The sequence below is a fragment of the Colletotrichum lupini genome, chromosome 5 (genome assembly GCF_023278565.1).
Source record: "Colletotrichum lupini chromosome 5, complete sequence".
Classification (NCBI taxonomy): domain Eukaryota; kingdom Fungi; phylum Ascomycota; class Sordariomycetes; order Glomerellales; family Glomerellaceae; genus Colletotrichum; species Colletotrichum lupini.
In genome coordinates, this window is record NC_064678.1 from 6276524 (window position 1) to 6286851 (window position 10328).

A 10328-nucleotide genomic window follows, 5' to 3' on the forward strand; every position below is an offset into this window, starting at 1 on the left:
TTTAGGTATATAAATTATATATATTAAAAGATTAAGAAGTAATTAGAAAGAGGGGATATTAAAATTTTTATATAAATAATTATAGCAGAAGCTATATTAAAATTTTAGTATACGGCTTTAAGTACTTCTAAATAGGAGATTAACTATAGATTCTATTACTAATTTTTATTAACGGGGGACCTAGCCCCTATTCTAGCCTTTTTTGCTATAAAAGTAAAAGACTATTAATATTGGATTACGAGGTAAAAAAGGGGCCTTATTAAGTAGTTAGGTAGGGGTAGTAGGTAGGTATTCTGGGCCCGTGTAGACGGACCCTTCTACCTACCTATACCTACTGAGGGACCGCGGGCTCTGCCCACGATCTTCCCCTCCTATACACACACACACGCAATAGACCTATACTGACCTATTGACCTAGTCGCGACCCAAAAGGTCTGACCTGCCTACGTGTATACCAACACTTATGAAACAGTATCGGTGGCAAAAGCCCCTTGACGTGCTCGTTCTTATATTTCATTACTTCCAAAGTTCTCCGAAGATTGGGCCTATTAATACAGTGAACCTCCATCCCGAGAGCAGCTGCCTGTCTCGCGACGGTCTGGCCGATGGAACCCATGCCAATAATGCCAATTTTCTTTCCAAAGGGATCGACTGCGTTCTGAGACGAGTGCCTCAAGGCTGGCCAGAACTGCTCGTCGCGGAGCATTCGCTCGTAGCGATTTAGCTGACGGAATACTGAGATGATGAGATAGACCGCGACCACGGCCGTCGCCTCGCTCCCGCCTGTGGTGTTGAAAAACTCTATGCCACGGGCATTGAGTCCCGCAACATCTTCTTCGTCGAAACCATGTCCGAAGTTGACAATCATCTTGAGAGTTGATGGAAGATGTGGCAAAGCCCGTCTGGTCCAGCCCATGCCCAATTTCTCGTTGTCGGGCGGAGTATTGATGCCGATTCGCATGATTCCGTCAATGCTCTTGCAGGTGCCGGAAGTCATGGACTGGTAAAAGTCTTGTACTTTGGATAGTCGTACATTAGAGTTTCGTACCGTGAGCTGAATTCCGCCCATACTTTGTCAGGTATGACGTCGCGAGGTGAGCCGATTACGAGGATCTTGCGTTTTTGCTGCATGTTTGGTAAAGTTGAGTGTGCCTAAATGAATGGTAACATCAAGGAAGAAAGGAAAGTCCAACTGGTGGAAATACGATTCTTTGCATGGGACTTATTGCACCAGACTGCAAGATCTCGTCGTATTCTGCAGTACCTTCTCGTCTCCTTTCTCATGCTAATGTCTAATTTCGTGTAAGTCAGCTCTCTCGTTCCCAATTTCCTTTTTCGGTAATATCTCGAAGTGGACTTTTGTATCGGCCCCCACGCTGCATCACTCGTAATCCGATCTCGCTTGACGTGGGTCTCGGTGCGACTAGACTCGACTCGGAAAGCCCAACTTCCCCTCTTTCAACACCAAAATTAGCGCCCAGAGTCAATTGTTGCAGCTGGTGATAGTGCTAAAAGAAGCTCGATTGTAGTCGAAAAGCCAGTTCTTTGCTGACTAAGGACGTCGTTTCTATCGCCACGATGGTTCCTACTCCAGCACGCCCGGTGAACGATACCAATGAAGCACTAGCTAGCTTCTATGCAAAGTCCGTGAAAAATGAGAGACACCCTTGCACTTTTGCCTCGCTAATCTGGAAGACAGGGTTGATGAGCTTGAGAGTGTCTTCATCGATAGTACGTCCAAACAGTTACTTTTTGCTTTGGCTGAAAGGACCATATTTAGTTAACTATGACTTCGTGTAGGACTTGGAGACGCCATCAAGATTCCCTCAATCTCTGCTTATGCAGATAATAGGAAGGATGTGTTCGCGGTGGGTTAGACGAATAAACCATATGTCATCAAGGCATAGAGATGACAATATCTAATAGAGAAGCAGATGAGTGAATGGGTTGCGACCAAGCTGGAGGCTGTTGGTGTTGAGGTAACACTCAAAGATCTGGGCAAGCAGGAGGGCACAGACCTCGACCTTCCTCCTCTGGTATTGGGACGCTATGGCAGCGACCCCGAAAAGCCAACGGTGCTCGTATACAGCCATTACGATGTTCAGCCTGCGTCTATCGAGGACGGATGGAAGCACGAGCCCTTCGTGATGACGATTGAAGAAGACGGCAAGATCTGCGGCAGAGGAACCTCGGACGACAAAGGCCCTCTCATTGGCTGGATCAACATGATAGAAGCTTTCCAAAAGGCGGATGTAGACGTACCGGCTAACTTGGTCTTCTGCTTCGAAGGCATGGAAGAGACCGCATCGTTTGGCCTTCGGCAGGGCCTGGAGGATGAGGCAGACAAGTACTTCAAGGATGTCGACGTGGTCTGCATCACGGATGTTGTTTGGGTGAGCGACGAGCAGATTAGCGTCCCTCAAGGACTCAGAGGCATCATCTTCTACCTTGTCACCATCACAGGTGCCAAAGTGGATGCCCATAGTGGTGGGTTCGGCGGTCAGATTTCGGAGCCAATGACAGACATGGTCAATATTATGTCTTCTTTGGTGGATGCGAATGGCAAGATTCTGGTCCCTGGGATCTACGACAATGTCCAAGCTGTCACGAAAGAAGAGTACGAGAGCTACCAAAAGCTGAACATTTCGGAAGACTCTTTGTACGGTGGCACAGGGGGTAGAAGCCTCCACGACAATCAGGCTGACGCTCTGGTCGCTCGGTACGTTCACTCGCACTCTACCTCAGATCGATAAGCTAACCTCATTCTCCGCCCCGTAGCTGGAAGAAGCCATCTCTCAGTTTGCACAGGATAGAGAATGCCCTGCCTGGAGCCGGAGCTGTCACATCTATACCTGCTAAGCTTGTCGGAAAGTTCAGTATCCGTACTGTGCCCTTTATGAAGTGGGAGGACATTGACCAGCTGGTGCGAAAACACGTCAAGGACCGTTTCGAGAGTCTAGGAAGTAAGAACCAACTCGAAATTGAGTGTCATCCGAATGATTGGTTCTACGAGGAGGCGAGCCACTGGAATTACCAAGCCGCGATTCAGGCAACACGAAACGTGTGGGGCGTTGACCCTGCTTTGACCTGTGAAGGTGGAAGGTTAGCCTTTACATCGAACCTCAGCGCGATAGACTAGCACTAACTTTACCCAGCATACCCATCGCCTTGGACTTCAAGAAGACCTTGAAAAAAAATGTGCTCCTTATGCCTGTTGGTCGGCCTACCGATGGACAACATTCCACTAACGAGAAGCTGGATAAGAGCAACTAGTAAGTCGATATGCAGCATCAAGGTCTGGAGTTCCACAGGGGCTAACTCGCTCTTCAACAGCATCAACGCCATCAAGCTCTACGAAGCTTATCTCAAAGAGGTCACAAACTTCTGGCGTCAAAGCAAACACAATTTGTAATTGACTGCTAGAAATAACGATGAGCTGCATTCTGCGTCTAGGCTCCCTTAAACAACGGCCTTAAGCGGTAAACTTGAACGAGCCAATATCTGCCATCGTATCTTTGCAAGTAAGCGAGCAGCTAGCGCGGGGTGCACCGGATTGCCGTAATAGGCAATATTGAACGACGGGTGAGGGGCAGAGAAGAATGCGGGGCACGGTTGAGTTAAGCACCCGAACTACGTCTACGAATACCTTACTTAGAATCATTCAAATTCAAGAAATCATTCGCTTGCAGGAATGATAATAGGCCTGATTGCCAGTCTCTCTTTCTGACAAACAGCAGCCAAGCTTCTCTTCCCACGCGCGGACGACGTTCGCTCGCAGTTGCACCATGTGTCTAACCAACGTTGTCACAGATGTCAACACTAGCTCCAATTTTCAAGACTTTTCGACCCAGCATACGGCCCTTGACTTGACGATTGACTTTGACCGTAAGATCTTGATTGGTCAAACTTCAATTACTGGCCAAGCACGGGTTCATGGTCTCGCCGAAATTGTTCTAGACACAAGCCATGTCGTTATCAAGGGAGTAAGCTATCGAGGAAGAAAGGCTGCGTGGACATTGAAGTCCGACGATGGAGAGAATGGTAGTCCATTATGCATTGAACTTGGAAGACGCTATGGTGAAGGGGAAACGATTGAGCTCACAGTACGTTGAATTGTCAATCCTGCTGTATCATCAATGATGGAGTTGGCAAATTTAGTCGCTGGCAAGGTCGACTTCGAAACTACCGAGAACACCACGGGCCTGCAGTGGCTTAGCCCCTCGCAGACAGATGATAAAGAATACCCCTTCATGTGTGAGTGTTGGGCTGCATTGCGACTTGTCGGTCTCAGCTGATGGTCGATAGTCTCCCAGTGCGAACCGGTTCATGCTCGCTCCATTTTCCCGTGCCAGGACACACCCTCCATCAAAAGCACTTTCGATATAACGATACATTCAATACTTCCTGTCGTAGCGAGTGGTGTTCCTGAGTCTGAGTTGATCTTCCCACCAATCACGGACACGGCCGAACAGAAGACCTACAGATTCAAGATGGAGATTCCAATCTCAAACTACCTCTTCGCCGTAGCAAGCGGGTAAGCCTTTCGAAGAACGTCCTCACATATTCAATTACTTACACAGCTCTTGGAAGGAATTTGGCGGGAGAGAAGATTGGACCCAAAAGCTATGTTTACTGCGCCCCTGGTGACTTGGAAGCCTGCAAACAGGAGTTTCAGCCGGACTTGCAGGCAATAATCAAATCTGCAGAGGTAAGTAGCTGAGCCTGAGCAGGAAAAGCCTTGAGCTGACATAATTGCGACGTATCAGAATATCATCTTCGAGTATCCGTGGCCACTTTACAATCTGGTCGTGTTGCCAAAATCGTTCCATCTAGGCGGTATGGAAAACCCAATCTTCAACTTTTACAGCGCCACTGTCGTCTCGGGAGACCGAGAGAATATCTCTGTGGTCGCGCACGAGTTCGCGCACAGCTACAGTGGCAATCTTGTTACTAATGCGTCCTGGGAGCACTTTTGGCTGAATGAAGGCTGGACTGTCTGGACTGAGAGGAACATTGTGCGCGAACTCAGAGGGGACGACGAGGTCGAGCTCCAAGCCATCGTTGGCTGGCAGGACCTTATTCAATCTATTGAATTGTATGGCGGCGAAGACAGCGTCTTCACTAGCTTGGTACTTGAGTTTGAAGGCAAGAGGCCGGACGATATTATGTCCAAGATCTCGTACGAGAAAGGATACACCTTCCTATGCTACCTTGAAGAGACCGTCGGACGAGAGAAGTGGCTCAAGTTTGTGCCATATGTAAGTTTACCATTTTGCTGTCTACAATTTAAAGACTAACAATCCATCACTTAAGTATTTCAGAACGTTTTATGGTGCCGCGGTTGACTCATCCCGATTCAAGGATTGTGTTCTCAAGTTCTTCTCACCCGACGCCGCTGCTACTTCCTCACTTGGCTGCGTTGACTGGAATTCTTGGTTTCACAAACCAGGCGCGCCCCCAAAGCCAGGGTTTTGCTCTGAGCTTTACAAGAAGGCCATCGAATTGGCAGATCAATGGGGCAGTCTCTCGGTCCAATCTGCGTTCAGGCCGTCTGGTAGCGATGTCGAGGGTTGGACAGCGGGACAAGTTTTAGTCTTTCTTGATCTACTCATTGAAAGTCCGCAGCCAATCCCACTCGAGTATTGTAAGCTTCTTGACGAGTTGTATGATGTGGGAAAGTCTAGCAATCTTGAAATCGTCACTCGATACCTTCGTGTTGCGCTCAGAGCCGGCGATCGCAGTGTTTTGAAGCAGACTGAGGATATCCTGGGACAGACAGGCAGAATGAAGTTTGTGAGGCCGCTGTAAGTCGCCTCGACCAGAGCGCAAGTCAATACCATGGCTGACAGTTTACAGATTCAAAGAATTGTTGTCGGTTGACGAAGAGTTGGCGTTGGAACTGTTCAAGAAGTATCAAGACTTTTACCATCCCACTTGTCTCAGACTGATTAGAAATCTGCTTGACGAAGAAAGGCCTTAAGACAACTACATGCTCTCTTTCATGTCAAGGGTTTAGGCATTGCCTCACCAAAATCGGGCATAAGGGTGGGGTGTAGATTCACGGCACATGGATAGATCTATATAGACTTGTACTGACTTTTCAAATTCGAATCTCGGTGATATGACTAGACCAGTCGGATGTGCTAGCATATTAGGGTCGTAAAATCTTAAACTGAGCCAACTTAATGAGAAGCCATTAGACGAGTGTCGGTCCTCCTCAGACCCAAACGTTATGAAGTCGAAATAGACACGCGATCCATCCTTTTGAGTTTGGAGCGTACAGTAAACAAGAAATCTATATACCAATCAAAGTTCCGAACGATGAAGCAAGCGATGCCTTTCACTTTCCTATTTGTGCCAATTTTGGAAGACTTTGCCGGCTAAGTTGGGGTGCAACAGCACGGTCCGCCCCTAGATTTGGATAAGGTTCGTTAACTTTCGGTCGGCGGCGTTTGCCCCCACTGGATTGTTGATCCTAGAACAGTTTCCATTTCGTCGGTAAACGTCGAGAACGTGGCATTGTTGAAACAGTTTCATTCGGTCGCAGCCGCTGTTGGGCTGGTTGTATTTACACTGTTATATGACGACACTCTCCACTATGTTCCCGGTTTAAGTCACGACCGTGATGATGACCTGGCCCTACCACAGTCCGTAGCAATGAGAAAAATGTAATAAGAGCCCAATAAAGACGACATCACTTGCGGCTCGAATACCAAGATAACATACTGCATGTGAAATCTATGAACATATGTATAGTACTTTCCGATAACTACGCGTTGTGACTTTTCAGAACAATTGCCAATCATTCTTAATGGCGCTACCACTGATACGTGGGGTTCTTGGCCCAAGGTCATTTTGAGGATGTCATGAGTTGTCATCGAACTTTCTCAATCGAAGGGCGAATCGTACATAGATCGGGGTTTTGTTTCGAAAAGAAATCTCCGATGCTGGATGCCTTGGTGCTTGTTTCTTCTTTTCTGTCGACAACGAGTCAAGTACCTACTGACTCGGTCTCCGATAAACAACGTTGCCAACACGGGCCAGACTGCCGTTTCCCTTGTTCTGAAGTTGCTTTTTCCTTCCTTGATCATCACTGGAACTGGCTCCATGTTGTTTTCGTCGCCAGCTACGCCACGTTAGGGGCTGGGTAAGGCCGCCGTCGCCGTTGCCGGCTGGGATGGAGTCTCGGATCTGCCCCAAGCCGAAGGTGGGATTCCGGACCCGATGACCCTTTTTATCTTTCCGGCGGCTGTGCATGTTCGTCCCAACTCGCAAGTCGGCATGTGCTTGTCTTGTGCGTGAAACTTTCATTCGTCCAGTAAGCCATCCATTGTATCCACGGATCCAGACCCTCGGTATGTGGGATGCCAGGTGGGATGCTGTCAGGGAAGCAGTAGGTTTTTTAGTATCCATCATGGCCCACAAGACATAGATTACGGGTAGGCAAATCGGGCCTCGGTCGACTTCCATGCTAAGATTTTTACCTTTGGATGAACGCTGCATCATTGACACCCCTGTCCGGCATCCACCGAATGGGCAACTCGAGACGAATAGACGCCGGGGGGCAAATCTTTATCTCAAGCTTCGCCAAGTTTACGATGGGGTCAGCGGATCCCCAAGCCGCATGCGCGGCTTCTTTCGTAGGGCCGTCGCAACTTTTTGCGTAGTTGGTGGATATTTGTTCTTCGGAGCTTGAAGAATCTTGAATTCAAAAATTTCCACTCCGGGTCCTTAGACTCCTAGAGGAGTCTAGGGAGATCCCGAGGTCCTGGCAAGGTCGTGCTGTCAGTATAAGTGAAACTGTCTCCCCTTTCCGCGAAGCATAAAGACAAAAGAGTCTGCTCTTCACCACATTGTTTGTCGCTTTCCCTGCAGATCTTTTCCAGAACTGCCTATCTCTCACTGATCGACATGAAGTCGTCCACTCTTTTCAGCCTGGCCTCGGTCGTTGCCTTCGCTAGCGCATCGCCTGTCTTTCCCGCCCATGGTCACAACGGCCACAATGGAACCTTTTCTAATTCCACTTGCACTTCTATAAACCAGAGAAAGGCATAGTTAGTATCAGGCCTCGCCGGTCAGGCCTCGTCGGTTAAGGGATAGCTCAGGAGGTATAAAGAGGGGGACTAAGTAATAAAAGAGTAGCTTAAGTATATATAGAGCGCTAATAATATACCTCGAGGGAAGGGTAGATTTTAATAATTTATTTTTCAAACCTTAATAATAATTAGCCTCTATAAGCTTTTTTTTTATATTATATACTTATTAATAATTTAAAATCTCTATTTATAAAGGGAACCAAGTTAAAAGCTTAAAATATTAATAAGAACGAGATATAATAAGAGAGCGTAGTTAGTATTATAATAAAAAAAAAAGAATAACTCTTTTTTATCGGACCCCCTAAAGTTATTTCTTTTTTAATAAATAATATAAAAATAAAATATAATAAAACAAATAACGTAGTAATAATATAAAAGGACTAACGTATATAATAAGCGAGCTACCTAGATAAGCGAGCTACCTACCCGATCGTAACTACATTACATTCGTAACTAAAAAGTAGTACTTAGAAAAGTAATTTAATTAAAACTATTTAATATCCTCTTTTTTAAATATTTCTTTAGTAATTTAATATATTTATATATTATAACCGGTATTTTTATAAACGCTATATTATTATTAACCCGTCTTAGTCCTTAGTTAACGACTATTACTTTAACGCGTTTTTTTTTTAATTTAAGTTATTACCTCTTTTTATAACTAAAAGTCTTCCCCGTTAGTTACTATAAGACTTCCTCCTTATTTAAAACGTGTTTTCTTAGCCCTTTTACGTTAATTAAGTAGGTTATTCTCTTTTTAAAAAATCTAATACTCTGATTTTAATAAAGTAATTTAATATATAAATCCTTGCGCCCCCTTTAATAAATACTTAATAGTTTTAATAATCGAAGTTAAGGAGCTATTTTAATAACGGGCGATTCGAGTTTTAATAAGTTACGACTATAATAATACTTTTATTAAGTTATTTAGTATTTAAAAAATCTAGGCCGGTAGTATTATTAAGAGGGATCTTAGAAGTATCGGAGTATATAACTTTACGTTAAGCTTAAATAGTATACTCTTTATATTTAAAAATATAAGCCCGGCTCTTCTAAATCCTCTCTAAATATTTTTTTCTATAATTACTTATATAAATACCTTATAAAATATAAAGAAGAAGTCCTCTTTTATAATATAAATATTATTTTATTATATCTTTTTTTTAATTTCTTAGTTATATACTGTTTTTAAAGGCCTAAAATATTTAATATCTAAAGGTTATAATAAATAAAACGAATAAGCCGGTATATAAAGGGTAACGATATTATTCTCTTTATAATATAACTTAAAATCCATAGAGTAGTAACTTTTGTATTTATTAATAATAAGGAGGTAATATCGACTTTTTATACATAGTTTTATATACTTTTTAAAGTATTTTACTTAATCTAAGCCTCTTTTATTTATTATTTAGCCGTTTTTAGATATTACGATAACCTAATTACGTAATAAACCGGATTCTATATACTAAGTAAAAAGGTAATATTTATTTATAACGATAATATATAATAAGACGTTATAGCCCGACGAGCTAATAGCCTAAATAACTATAACCTATTTACGATTATTAAGCTATATTATTTTTATATTTAAACGCCTTTTTATACTCGTAATAACTATTTTAAATATAATTTAGCTTATTATAAAACTAGTCTTATTAAAGTTATAAATATCGGACTTTATAATACTATATTTTATAATTATATTCGTTATGAAGTAAAACTATGCGTTTATTACGTCTAGGTCTTCGTATTAGGCCCTTTTATAGTCGTACTTATAAAAAAGTTGCATCTAGAGCTATAGTTAGTACTTAATAAAATTAGAAGCCTAGTGCTTTTTAATAAGGGGCGCGTCGTAGTTAATAAGTAGTTAATTAATTATATTTTTTATATTATTAATACGGGGAGGAAACGATTAGGAATCTAAGTCGAGAATATACTTAACTAGCTTCTTTTTTTTAAATATAATTAATTTTTATAAGTTTAGTATAATATCTTATCGTACGAGTATACTTTTTAAATAGGTACTTAAGGTCCTAGGAGGGACTAAATAGATCTTAGTTACTACTTAAATACTTAGTTTTAGGGTTTTTTTAATAGCTTAGATCGCTAAGTTTAACTAAGTTTTTTTAGTTTATAATATTATAATTATATTATAGCGTTGCGTAAGGTAGAAAATAAAAAATAAGATAGTCGTAGTTAGGTAAGTAGCTCGCTTATTTAGGTAGCTCG

General features: G+C 43.0%; 2 protein-coding genes across 2 annotated transcripts; one reads left to right on the forward strand and one right to left on the reverse strand.

Annotated features, from left to right (window-relative positions):
* Positions 1–461: 461 nt before the first annotated feature.
* Positions 462–1069, reverse strand: CLUP02_11294 (uncharacterized protein; the record flags this gene model as incomplete). Its single annotated transcript, XM_049290262.1, has 2 exons — positions 462–490; positions 556–1069. 2 exons carry the CDS (start codon positions 1067–1069, stop codon positions 462–464), a joined length of 543 nt encoding a protein of 180 aa, XP_049147407.1.
* An 87-nt stretch (positions 1070–1156) lies between these two features.
* CLUP02_11295 (peptidase family M20/M25/M40) lies at positions 1157–5980 on the forward strand (the record flags this gene model as incomplete). The annotated part of the gene is made up of 15 exons (XM_049290263.1): positions 1157–1302; positions 1530–1643; positions 1700–1731; positions 1801–1872; positions 1927–2719; positions 2779–3102; positions 3156–3272; positions 3334–3408; positions 3743–4103; positions 4146–4254; positions 4306–4534; positions 4591–4708; positions 4767–5258; positions 5314–5804; positions 5857–5980. The coding sequence occupies 15 exons, from the start codon at positions 1157–1159 to the stop codon at positions 5978–5980; spliced, it is 3597 nt and encodes a 1198-aa protein (XP_049147408.1).
* Positions 5981–10328: the final 4348 nt, after the last annotated feature.